The sequence below is a fragment of the Eumetopias jubatus genome, unplaced genomic scaffold, assembly GCF_037043125.1.
Source record: "Eumetopias jubatus isolate StellerSeaLion01/CBP00866 unplaced genomic scaffold, mEumJub1_p1.0 scaffold_2, whole genome shotgun sequence".
Classification (NCBI taxonomy): Eukaryota; Metazoa; Chordata; class Mammalia; order Carnivora; family Otariidae; genus Eumetopias; species Eumetopias jubatus.
In genome coordinates, this window is record NW_028274808.1 from 192,790 (window position 1) to 206,234 (window position 13,445).

At 53.6% G+C, this 13,445-nt stretch overlaps 1 protein-coding gene across 1 annotated transcript in view; it reads right to left on the bottom strand.

Moving 5' to 3' along the window:
- Nucleotides 1-1,324: 1,324 nt before the first annotated feature.
- LOC148164796 (synaptosomal-associated protein 47-like) overlaps nt 1,325-13,445 on the bottom strand; it is a 29,425-nt gene continuing 17,304 nt past the window's right edge. The window contains exons 2-7 of the mRNA XM_088021295.1: nt 11,855-12,345; nt 10,164-10,239; nt 9,832-10,079; nt 9,118-9,186; nt 1,829-1,941; nt 1,325-1,759 (exon numbers count right to left, since the gene is read on the bottom strand). Of these exons, the coding sequence (XP_087877421.1) occupies nt 1,325-1,759; nt 1,829-1,941; nt 9,118-9,186; nt 9,832-10,079; nt 10,164-10,239; nt 11,855-12,345 (1,432 nt within the window). The remainder of the gene's footprint in view (nt 1,760-1,828; nt 1,942-9,117; nt 9,187-9,831; nt 10,080-10,163; nt 10,240-11,854; nt 12,346-13,445) is intronic.

Genomic DNA, 13,445 nt, shown 5'->3' on the forward strand with positions numbered 1-13,445 from the left:
CTCCTCCCAGCCCCCCTGCATCTCGACCTTGACCCAAACCCCGGCCCCAACCCCACCCCCACCTATCACTGAAGCTCCCCAAGTACTTTCTTTTGCCAAGAGACTACAGCAACTTACAGAGATCTTGAAGGGGAAGACCTTTTCTAATGCAAAGGGGTATTACAAAATGGAGACCACAGATCTCCCAGAACAGACCGCCGCCTCCTGATCCAACCCCACTCCCAACACACCCAGTGAGCCCTTTACTCCCAAGAAAACAAAAATGAAATAAATAAATATAAATATAGATATATATCTATATATCTATATTTATATTTGCTTTCTCGACTTCTTCCTACCTGCCCTCCCCAACTCAATCCAAACCCTCCCCCAGCAAATCTGTCCTCCCTCTGTCACCCTCCAACAAGGTGGAATTGTTTGTATGTCAGTGGCAATTGTGGTTTCCTAAATCTTGATTTTTGAAGTTGGAACAAGGCGATCTGGGGTGACAGGCCAGGTATGGTCTGGATCTCACACTCGGAGTCTCTGCTTATTAAATCAGTGCAGGTGGGCCCTACAGCACTTCTGTGAGGTGAGCTGACTCAGAAGGAGGGGTGTGGGTCTGAGTCCATTGGAAGAATGACCCCAGTCTGGAGTTTTGTACCGTGGCCATCTGATGCTCAGTCCACATGGCCAACCCCAGGCAGGAGTCTGCCCTCAACCAGAATTGCTTATGTCCATCTGTGAATTCCTGAGAAAGAGATCTCGATGGCCTCAGGTCAACTGCCCACTCTGGTCAGGGCCCAGATCAAGCCTAAATGCTGGATTAGCCACTTGAGGATTAAAGATGGCAGGCTCCAGAAAGAAACCCCCGGGCTCCTGGCTGGGCAGTTGCTGCAACAAGCAACAGTCTCATACCTGTTCACCTGTTCACTGTGTGCACGTTTCAAGTGCAAGATGGTCCTATGTTCTGGTTGCAAAGACAGATGGCAGAGGGTACAGGAGCATGAGGGAGGAACTTTGGGTGAGGAAGACCAAGGACGCTGTCTTTTCCTGCTGGGGCTGCAACAGGGACTGATGAAGCAGGCATGAGTATTTTCAGGATTCGTCAGTCTGTCTGGGTTCAAACACACCCCCTGCTTTACCCTCATCAGCTATGTGGCCACAGGACCCAGAGTTCCCTGACTGTACCGCTGCTCAGGTAGGGCTGAGCCTTGTTGACCCAGGTACCCTCATCTCATGACCCGTGCATGGCAAGCGGTAGGTGGTTGGTGAGCACAGCGAGGGGCTGCCCCTTCCATCTCCCCCTGGAGCAGAGGGACCTGCTCCAAAGCCAAACCCAGACCTAAACGCCAGGCTCGAAGACCGTCAACAGCTGGCGCTCCGCCATCCACCTCGCAAGGCCTCTCTCATTCGACCAACATCTTTTGGGCACCCGACACATCTGGGAACCAACCTTCCCCGTCAGGCTGCACTGCCCTCCCCCCACACCGCGGAATGAACCCAGCGATCCGTGCTTCTCCCGCCCGGGGCCCAAGGACGGTGGATCCCAAGGCTGGGCCTGCCACCTGAGGGAAACGAGGTGCGACCCCGGACTCCCCCGGTGGGCCCGCCGGCGGCCAGCCATGTCCCCGTCGGCGCCCGTCCCCCGCCCCGCCCCGCCCCGGTCCGCCCCGTCCCCGGTCCCGCTCCGCCCCGGTCCCGCCCCGGAGCCCTCCGCCCAGCCGGGTTCTCTGGGCGCCGCACTTCGCTTCCGGCTCCGTTCGCGTCCTCGCAGCTGCTAGGCAACCGCACAAGGACCCGCAGGAGGGCTGCCCGGCCCGAGGCCTGAAGGACCCCTCCGCGGTACGGGCTGGCTAGCGCGGTGCCGGGAGGGAGGGCGGGAGGTGCCCGGGATGGCCAGGCCTGGGTAGGGCTGCTTGGCCGCTGGGTCGGCGGGCGGCGGGCGGGCCTCCTGCGGTGCTGAGGGGCGGGGACACGGGTAAACAGAGCTGGGCCGTGTTTCCCTCTTTGGTGTAGGCATTTGTAGTTTGTGGCCTTTTCGTGTCTTCTTTAGTAAAATACTTAGAAATCCCAGGGCGCCTGGGTGGCTCAGTCTGTTAAGCCTCGGACTTCAGCTCAGGTCAGGATCTCCGGGTCCAGGGCCGGAGCCCCGCCGGGATCCCAGGTCAGTGGAGAGCCTGCTTCTCCCTCTCCCCCGCCCCTCCCCCTGCTCACTCTCTATTCCAAATACATAAAATTCTTAAAAAAATATTTAGACATCGCGTACTTGAAAATTTCCTCAATTATCAGTGGCTGTATGAAGCAGACTAAAAGTACACATGAAAAGTGTAAAAACAAATTTGCATTTGGTTTGGTTGAATAACTTGCTCCTGATTATGTCCTCATCAAGGACGCGTAAGTCCTGTGCTGCATTATTTGGTTGTCACTTTCGGTTTTGTTAAATAGCCGAGGCCTTTGTAACTCTTACCACGTGCTGTCGGGCTGGGTCACTGTGTCTATGTCTGAAAATCTCTATATGAAGCACTAAAGTAGGATAAGAAATTACAGCAGCACCATTTTGATGAGTCCAAATGTTTTCAAGGTTGGAAATAAATCTTGACTCAGTGAAAAGAAGCTGAAGACATACAGAAAACACATAGGAAATGACTGAAGTGAGTTCTTCCTGCTCATTTACATTAGAAGTAATGAGCGGATGTCTCCAGTTAAAGGCAGAGCTCCAGTTAGGATTAGTTTTAAAAGACAAGATCCAGCTGCATGCTGTCTCCAGGAGGTTCACCTGGGACCCGGTGACACAAAGAGGGTTAAAGTGAGAGGGTGGAAAAGATCCTCCATACAGACATTAACCAGTGGAGACGTGGTGTGCCATCCCCATATCAGACAAGATGGACCCTAACTCAAGCCCCTTGGAAGAGGCGGGTGAGAGTGAGGGACTGTCTGGGCCGTGTTTAAGAAGAGAGACCCAGAGCCCCTTCAGGAAGCCGGTCCAAACGGGGTCTGACTGCTGGCAGTCTAAAGGTGGGTGCTGCTGAGAGAGATTTTCAGGGGTGTAACCCTTTCCCTGGGAGGTATGCAGAGGGATTCCACAGACCTGTGGGGCTCAGGCTGCCCTCTGCAGGCTGAAGGATGTGTGGTGTGCGTGCACAAGCTGGGCAGATCTGGGGAGCCAAGGAGCTGGAATAGGGCAGCTCTAGGGAGAGGCCCTGCCCTAGGAGCGGGCTGCTGGGAGCACCGGATATCTGCCTAATTCCAAATGCACATATTCCCCCTAAAGGCCCAGCTGGAGGAAGCTGCACATCCTTGCCATTATGGGGCTCCACAGACTCGCTGGGGTACCCTTCAATGAAACAGCTGGGAGCACTGATTGCTGTGCAAGTCAGCATCCCCAGTGTGCAATCAGTCCAAACGTGGAAATCTGTCACCACGCAACGATTTTCAGGGGTGTGCCCCCTCCTTTCAGAAGGTCACTTTGTTGTGGAGGTCGAACTCCACTGGCTTGTAGGGTCCTGGACACACAAAACTAGTTGATCACTGCATACTGCACACACACGTCCCACACAGGAATGTACCCAGGGATCTGTACAGCGAGAAGTTCAGAAGAAGCCTGGTTTCAGGAGCGGGCAGTTGGGGGTACGTGGAATCTATCCATTTCCAAGCCTGTACTAACTCAAATGTACCTATTTCCTTTGAAGGCTGAGCTGGAGGAGAGTGGGCTTCCTTGGCCAGTGCAGCGGATTAAATGTTAAATAACATGTTATCTCCGTATAGTAGACACCTGTGGGGACTGACGAAGCTGGGGATCGAACAGGCAGACGGTCCTGGGGCTGACAGTCACCACATTAAAACTGCTGCCAAAGAAATAGTTGTGGGGCTTTGATCCCAACAGCCAGGTGACCAGCAGATGGGTTGGGACCAGGTTGTCCTCCACAGGCCTGAGAGACCCCAGCTGACATTGGCAGGCTGGGGAGGTACCTACTGCTTATGCACAAAATATGGAGGTCCAGATAGGCAGGGACCTGGAACAGGGCAAGAATCTTGAAAGGCTGGGTCTTGGGAGGGGGCTCTTGGGCCCACAAGAACTTACCCTATCCAACAAAAATGTGCTTTGAGACTGAAGGAGAATGGACTGCCTTTCCAGGACCGAGACGACTTGGGCTGCAGGAGTAATCCTCATGGGTACACCTGGGAGCCTTAATTACAGGTAAGCCCTAGAACCTAAGGCAACCATTCTGAATGGGACTGAGCTGTGCAGATTTAAAACTGAGACTCAGAAATATTTTAGGGGGATGAACTTTCCATGGAACGGAGACTATGCACATGGTTGGGAACAAGGAAACTCCAGGCCAGGGAAAAATAAGAAAGGGGTTAAAGTTCAGGGTTTTGGTTACAGTTTTGGATAGCATCAGGGATAGGATTTATGGTTTGGGGGTAGGATTTAATGTTAGGGTACGGGTTAGGGTATGGTCTAGGGTACGGGTTAGGGTTAGGCTACAGGCTAGTGTACGGGTTAGGATTAGGGTACGGGTTAGGGTTAAGGTACGGGTTAGGGTACGGGTTGGGGTACGGGTTAGGGGTTAGGGTTTAGGTGATGGGTATGGGTTAGCGTTAGGGTATGGGTTAGGGTTAGGGTACGGGTTAGGGTTAGGGTACGGGTTAGGGTTACAATATGGGTTAGGGTTAGGGTACGGGTTAGTCTCTGGACCGAGACTTGTGGGAATAAAGCAGTCAGGAGCCCACCTAGGGTTGGGGTTAGGGCCTAGGGGCATGGCAGGTAGAGCTCTCCTGCTCTCAATGCTTTCAGAAGTGTCAAATGGTGCATTTTGCTTTATGGTGTCAGTCTGTGTCCTCCTGTAATGCTCAGGTGGCCCAAATCCCTGGGGCATGGAGCCAGGGACCTAGGGAGAGACCTCTCAGAAGCCACGTGATGGTTAGGGTTAGGGCCCAGGTGCACGGCACCCCTGGTATGCGGGAACTGTGGCGAGCTTGGGTTGGGCAGTGTGTCTTTTTTTTTTTTTTATCTTTTTAATTTTTTATTGGGCAGTGTGTCTTGAGGGCGGGAGTCAGGCTGAGTGTCAGGCTCAGGGTTTGCCGCCAGGCGGTGCAGAAAGTTCAGTTTCGCCGGGATGGGCATTCAGAGTTCTGCTCTGAGAGTTTCCCAGAGTTCCGAGTGGTGTGGTTTCCTCCTGGGTGGCAGCCCGAATCCCTTGATAATGCTCGGCTGTCCCGAATACCTGGTGCTTTGGAGCAAGGCTCTGGGGAGAGACGCTCAGAAGCCAACCTAGGGTTAGGCTTAGGACTTAGGGGCATGACAGGCCTTATGTGCTGGTGCTGTGAATGGCCTCAGTGGTCTGAGTTGAGGCCATGGGTCGGGGGGGACTGTCAGGCTCAAGGACTGCGGCCTGGGCACGCTGAAGTCGGGGTTCATTGGGATGGACCGGCGCAGTTCTCCTGCTTGGAATGCTTACTGGAGTTCCCCATGGCACGTTTTCCTTTTTAGTGGCAGGCTGAGTCCTCTGGCCCTGGTCAGGTGTCTGAAGTCCCTGGGGCTTTGGAGCCAGGCTCTGGAGACAGACCGCTCAGAAGCCAAGCTAGGGTGAGCCTTAGCGCTGAGGGGCATGACAGGCCTGATGTGCCGGCGCTGTGATGAGCTTCCTGGGGACTGAGTTGAGGCTGTGGGTCGGGGGGAGTGTCAGGCTCAGGGATTGCGGCGTGGGCACGTTGAACTTGGGTTTTGTTGGGATGGACCAGCACAGTTCTCCTGCTCGGAATGCTTACCGGAGTTCCCAATGGCACGTTTTCCTTTGAGGTGGCAGGTTGAGTCCTCTGATACTTGTCAGGTGTCCCAAATCCCTGTGGCTTTGGAGCTAGTTCTAGGGACAGAGCACTCAGAAGCCAACCTAGGGTGAGGCTTAGGGCTTAGGGGCATGACAGGCCTGATGTGCCAACGCTGTGATGAGCTTCCTGGGGACTGAGTTGAGGCTGTGGGTCAGGGGGGAGTATCAGGCTAAGGGATTGCGGCCTGGGAACATTGAGATCGGGGTTCGTCGGGATGGACCGGCACAGTTCTCCTGCTCGGAATGCTTACCGGAGTTTCCAATGGCACGTTTTCCTTTTTAGTGGCAGGTTGAGTCCTCTGGCACTGGTCAGGTGTCCCCAGTCCCTAGGGCTTTGGAGCCAGGCCCCTGGGGAGACAGACCCTTCAGAAACATCCATAGGGTCACCATTAGGGCCTAGGGGCATGGCAGGCCTGACGTGCAAGGTTGTAGCCGGCTCTGGGAGGTTTATTTTGAGGGCGAGGGTCAGGTTGAGCGTCAGATTCAGGGTTCGCCGCCAGAGGGCGCCAAATTTGGGCATTGGCTAGGTTGGGCATTCAGATTTCTCTGGTTCTGAACGCTTTCCGGAATTGAAAGTAGTGTGTTTGAATTCTTTTTGACATTTGAGTCCTCTAGTGTTGCTCAGTTACAGCCACCCCTGGGACTCCGTAGCCAGGGTCCCAGGACAGTCCACTCAGATGCCAAGCTAGGGTGAGGCTTAGGGCCTAGGGGCGTGACAGGTCTGATGTGCCGGCGCTGTGATGAGCTTCCTGGGGTCTGAGTTGAGGCCGTGGGTCAGTGGGGAGTGTCAGGCTCAGGGATTGTGGCCTGGGCACGTTGAACTCGGGGTTCGTTGGGATGGACCGACACAGTTCTCCTGCTCAGAAAGCTTTCCGGAGTTCCCAATGGCACTTTTTCCCGTTTATTGGCAGGCTGAGTCCTCCGGCCCTGGTCAGGTGTCCCCAGTCCCTGGGGCTTTGGAGCCAGGCCCCTGGGGACAGACCCTTCAGAAGCCTCTGTAGGGTCACGGTTAGGGCCCAGGGGCATGGCAGGCCTGACGTGCAAGCACCGTAGCCTGCTCTGGGGGGTCTGTCTTGAGGGAGTGGGCCAGGTTTAGTATCAGGCTGAGGGTTGGCCACCTGAGGGCACCAAATTTGTGCGTTGGCTGGGATGTGCATTCTGAATTCTCTTGTTCGGAACACTCTCTGGAGTTGCAAGTAGTGCGTTTGAATTCCTTTTGGCATTTGAGTCCTCTGATGTCGCTCAGTTACTGCCATCCCTGGGGCTTTGGAGGCAGGCTTCTGGACACAGAAACTTAGAAGCCACCCTAGGGATAGACTTAGGGTGGGTCTAGGGTCATTGGAGTCCTGATTTGGCCACTCTGGGGCAAGCTTTGGGGTATGGGGGATCCAAGTTGGGGGTGTGGGTCAGGGTGAGTTTCAGGCTCAGGGTTCGTGGGCAGGGGGCCTTTGAAAGTGGCATTTCGCTGTGATGGGCATGCAGGGTTCTCGTACTCGGAAAGCTTTGCCCCGAGTTCCCAATGGTGCGTTTTCCTTCTGGGAGACAGGCTGCATCCTCTGGTATTCCTCAGGTGCCTCCGATCCCTGTGGCTTTAGAGCCAGGCCTCTGGGGCCATAGCCCTCAGAAGCCAGCGAGGGATAGGGTGCGGGCCTAGGGGAACGGCAGGCCCGACGTGCCAGCACTGTGGCCTGCTTCTCGGGGGTTTGTCTTGAGGGCGTGGGTCAGGTTGAGTGTCAGGCTCAGGGTTGGCCGCCAGAAGGCGCAAAATTTGTGCGTTCCTTGGGCTGGGCTTTCAGAGTTCTGTTCCGAATGCTTTCCCGAGTTCCCAATGGCGCGTTTTCCTTCCGGGTGGCAGCCTGAGTCCCTCGATATTGCTCAGGTGTCCTGAATCTCTGGGACTCTGGAGCCAGGTTCTGGGGACTGACCCCTCAGCAGCCAACCCAGGGTGAGGGTTAGGACATAGGGGCACGGGACGCCTGATGTGCCAGCGCTGCGTCGAGGTTCCCACGGGTGAGGGTCGAGGGTGTGGGTCAGCATGAGTGTCTTTAGTCAGCGTGAGTGTCTTGCTCCTCTTTTTGGCCAGGGGACCGCTGAAAGTGTGGGTTCGCTGGGGTGGGCATGCAGTGCTCTCCTGCTGTGAATCCTTTCCGGGGTTCCAACCAGCGGGGTTTCTTTCTTGGTGGCAAGCTGAGTCCTCTGGTATTGCTCAGTTGTACCCTGTCCGTGGGGCTCTGGAGCGAGACCTGCGGGAACAAGGCACTCAGGAGCCCACCTAGGGTCGGGGTTAGGGCCTAGGGGCACGGCAGGCATAGCTCTCCTGCTCTCAGCGCTTTCAGAAGTGCCAAATGGTGCATTTTGCTTTGTGGTGTCAGTCTGTGTCCCCTGGTATTGCTCAGGTGGTGCAAATCCCTGGGGCATGGAGCCAGGGACCTAGGGAGAGACCTCTCAGAAGCCATGTGAGGTTTAGGGTTAGAGTTAGGGCCCAGGTGCACGGCACTCCTGGTCTGTGGGAACTGTGGTGAGCTGGGATGGGCAGTGTGTCTTGAGGATGGGATCAGGTTGGGAGTCAGGCTCAGGGTTTGCTGCCAGGCGGCACAGAAAGTGCAGTTTCTCCAGGATGGGCGTTCAGAGTTCTGCTCTGAGTGCTTTCCAGAGTTCACAGTGGTGCGGTTTCCTTCCGGGGGCAGCCCGAGTCCCTTGATGCTGCTTGGGTGTCCCGGATACCTGGTGCTTTGGAGCAAGGCTCTGGGAAGAGACGCTCAAAAGCCAACCTGGGGTTAGGCTTAGAGCTTAGGGGCATGACAGGCCTGATGTGCTGGTGCTGTGAATGGCCTCAGTGGTCTGAGTTGAGGCCGTGGGTCAGGGGGGAGTGTCAGGCTCAAGGACTCCGGCCTGGGTACGGTGAAGTCGGGGTCCCAGATGTGTACTATTTCATGCAGATGAGTGTTCTCCTGGATGCCTGGGCCTGTTCTGGGTGCTGGAGATGTGGTCATCAAGAGACAAGTTGCGTCCTGTCCAGATGCAGTACTTGTCCCAGTGTGAGAGCACGGCAGCCAATCAGAGGGCAACAGCACCCGAGGGCGAGTGTTGTCTCATAAATGAGGTGGTCAGAGAAGGCTTCTCTCAAAGGTGGCCGTTGGCAAACAACAAAGACAAAAATTACCCAAAATACCATCAATTGCTAAGCATGGGCCATGCTCTGAAGTCTTCTTCCTAAAACCATCACCCCAGGACCATGAGACAACATGAGACAAGAGTGCAATCACAAGACGGTGTACAAAACCTCAGCACTCCTCCTACGCACCGTCGAGACCTTCAGAGTAAGGAGAGCCCAGGGAGACACCACCCGTCGTGGGGGACTCCAGGCGGTGTCCTGCAACGGCAAGCACGAGGGGATCTAGACAGAGCTCAGACAGGCTCGTCAGCTGTGACAGTGAGGATGGCAGCCACGGGGGACTCTCCTCCCAGCTCTTCCTCAAGTCTGAATCCACGCTAAGATGTAAAGGGTACCCTAAAGATGCTGTGCAAGAAAACAGCCATTTTCCACTGCTCTTCCCCAGGGTGAACGCAGGCCACCTGTGTCATTCCCAGCCCCTGAAGCCCAGGAGACCCCCGGGGCCAGTCGCTGCCCGGGCCACCTACACTGCACAGGACTGCAGAGGTCTCTGGAAAGTTCTTCCCCACCCTGACGCAAGGCAAACCCGGTCCTGTGGTGACACTGCCCCCTGCTGGCCACGCAGCTACCAACATGGCTTCTGGAGGACGGGGTAAATTTCTGAGATGTCAAGTCATGGTTTCCACCCCCACCGCTTCTGCATTTTCCACTGTGGGACAGTGAAAACACAGGTGCTGGAAACATCAGAGGTGACAGAGAGGGCCCGCCCAGGCCTCCTGTGGAGTCCCCAGCAAGCCAGACGCGGTCCTGCTGTTCTGCTCCCAAGCCCACGTGCTGGCCTCCCCCTGCCTCCCCTCCTCATCACCTGCGCCCTCATCCACTCCCGGGGCAGGGTGGCCTCACCGAGGGAGCATGGCACCTCTTGCTCCATGCAGATGCAGACATGCTGTGGGAACCCCTCCACCCCAGAGGCTAAAGTGAGCACCAGGATGAACACCCATCTGTCATCGTGGAGGTGGTCCCACTCCTTCCACACACACACCGTCTGTGACTGACAGGCGAGGCCACACATCCTGAATCTAGGTGCTGCTGAGAACGTGTCTGTGGATGTGGCGAAGGCCCAGCACCAGCTGACTTTATGTGAGGCTTCCCTGAGGAGGAAGACGTGCGGCCTGTGGTCAACAGCCTTGGCCTGTGCCCTTCCTGATGGCGGGCCCTGTGGAATCCACACTCACCTAGGCTCCTGCTGCTGGACCACGGCCACAGAGGCCCTGGCACGCACTTCCTGCTCCTCTCCAGCCCTGTCTGCACCTGGACATGCGGGGTCAGAGCAGGCCCAGCAAGCCTCTTCTCCCCTGCATGGAGTGTGCTGGCATCCCCCACCTGGCACGCGACACTCTCTCCGAAACCACCAGGTACACAGAAAACCCACGAATGTGGTGGACCATGAGAAGAGGGACTGTGGGGGCCCGGCACTGTGCCTGGCACGGGGAGTTCTCCATCAGCAGAATCAATGGCTGAAGGCGCTCTGCATCAGGCCTAACAGCCCCAGCCCCCCAGGGGCAAACCGCAGGGTGGAGGCACCGACGGCCTGGCCTGACGCCTCCCTCATCAGGGTCTTGGGTTCGCTGGTACGTACTGCCCACCCTTCTCGGCCCCTTTATGGGCTTCCCAGTCCTGCCTTGAGAAGGGCCAAAGAAAAATCTGGAAATGCCAAAAAATTACCTGTTTACATTAATACTTCCAAAATTTTGGTGCTTATGGGACAGATCTATTTTCAGGTAAATTTCTTTTGAAACGTGAAGCCATGTAGAAAAACATCAAAATATTCATGTGTTAGGGAACCAGGTTACATATTAGCACTGAAATCAATCACTTCAGAACAAAAAGAAGCAAACATATCTCTTATTGTAACAGACATCCAGCAATCAAAGTCAATAAGGAAAGACTACTAGCCTGTTAGAAAAATCACAATAACACAGACATAAGATCACCTATGGGAAAATAATGTATTTTATGACTCTGCCATTCTTAAGATGGGTGCAGAAACAAACTTAAGGGGAATTTACCCAATTAAGGATTTCTGTAAAGGAGAATGACAGTCTGGCAGAGGTGGTAGCTTCTAAAGCCAACAGGGATGCATACCTACAACATGGACTGAACAAACAGCACAGCAGAATAAAAAAACAAAAACCACAGAATAGGCAATCCACAGAGAAACATGTGAAGCCCAAAAGCAAATAAGGAGCGTCAGATGCTCCACGTCACAATCAATCAGACATGAAAATAAAGACACCAGCAAGATGCCACCGGATACCATCAGGACGGCAAATCTGAGAGAAGTCAGATGACCCCAGGCTGCTGTGGGCGAGGCTGGGGCTGGGCCTGCGACCTGGGACCCTTGCGACCCCTGGCCATGCCCAGCTCCGTGCTCCCCAGAGACACTCGGAGGACAGCACACCTCACCAACGGTGGAGGCCTGCAAACCCACAAAAACTATGCTGCAGTTTTCAGAGATTCTGATTCCTAAACATGTCCCTGGAAGGCGGGCTGGGATGACCCAGACTGATGCCAAGGTCAGGGGTGGAGGGACTGGACACCCACCAGGGTGGGCAGCTAGGTGCCCTGAGTCACACAGAGGAAAGGGGGAATCGCCTACCGTGGAGCCTTCCTCTGTTCTGAAAGTGCCACCGAGCCTTACTGAGCTCAGGGGAAACCCACACAGCCCTCCAGTGTGTGATACACCCGCGCTCCGGGACTCACACAGTCTGAGGTTGCAGGTACTGAGGAAAACGGTCTGAAGTGTTCTCATTTACAAACAAATGGACAGTCTGCACTGGTGCACAGAACCAGCAGATGCTCTCAGTGACACAGCACGTTAACGGTGTACCACAGGCCGCGCCCCTGGAGACCGACGCACACTCACCCACCTGCCAGACATAGCAGCCCTTCTCTACTGGGGAAGACGTGCTGGCACTTCCGGGTGTCAAGCCACCTTCTAACAACTCCATCTTCTTGCTGAACTGCACCTCCAAAATGGGGACAGCCTCGGGCATCTTGGCGGATATCAGGTGATAAGCTATGTCTGGCTTCCCGATGAACCGTTGGCGGATGCTAATTTCATAAGGTGTGTGAATCTTAATGTCGTCTATATCTTCTCTTTCAAATCTATGCATGAGCAAAGAACTCGAGTCATGGATTTCCAACCCGGACACAAGGATGGTGAGACTTCCTGCTTTAACATGAGATGCTGTTCCCTGGGAGATAACAGCAGGAATTCGGACCACTACCCCTTCTTTTCCAAGAGCTTTGGGACTAGCCGTTGAGGTGCCCCCCTTGGGCGTTGTTTCTGCTGGCATCTTCCAAAGCTTGGAGCTAAAGGGCCACCAAGAAGGGGACTCCAGCTCCGTCAGCAACCTAAAAGACCAAACAAAACACAGAAACACAGTCAACTGAGTTTTAATGTTTTCCTGAAGACTGTTAACCATTTTGTAGTGTCCTTTTCCACAAGCACTGCGTGAAGCGGAAGAGCAGGAATTACTATCCGTGTGTTTTAGAAAAGAAAACGGAGGCTAAGAGCAGGATCTCGTAGGCCTACGGACACAAAGCCCATCAGTAGTAAACACAAAACATGAACACACGTCTTCTGACTAGAACGATGCCCTTTTCACATTGGACCCTGGGTAATTCTGACTCAAAACAAATCCTGACCTCAATCTGGAACTTTCTGCCGTAATCTCTCCTTTCCAACGTGGTAACAAGCATGTGTGGCTACTGGGCATCCAGAGTGTGGCTGATATAACGAGGGACTGAATTTTCAACTTAAGTACATGTGACTAGTGGCTACCACAGTGGATGGCACCACTGTAACGTACCCACGAATACAAAGAGATCTACCTTGTAGCAAAAGTAAAAAAGGAAGCAGGAAAAGAAAAGCAAAAGAACAAAGATCAAATGGTATCGACAGAAAATAAATATCAAGATGGTGGATAGACTCAACCATATTAGTAATTATACTAAATGTAAATAGACTAAATCCTCTAATTTAAAGGCAGACTCTCAGTCTGGATTAAAGAAAAAGCCACCAAGACACAGCTATGTCTTGTTTATAAAAGACACTGAAATATAAGGACACAGAAACATCAAAAGCAAAGGGACTGGAAAAAAGACATATTGTGCCGAAAATAAACTCTAAGACAGGGAGTGTTACCAGGGATAAAGACAGACAATACATAATAATAAGAGAGTCAATTTGACAAAAAGACTTAATACTAAACATGTATATCTAACACAATTTCAAAATTCATTAAGCAAAAATTAACAAAACTAAAAGGAGAAATAGACAATCACAGTTGTAGATTTCAACAAATTTCTCTCCATAATTAACACAGCAAGAAGACAAAAATGATGAGTAAGAATATAAACACTATTTAATCTACTCAGGCTGACTGGTATTTATGGAAACATCATCCAACCGCTGAATACACACCCTTTTAAAGTATATTCAAAACTTTAAA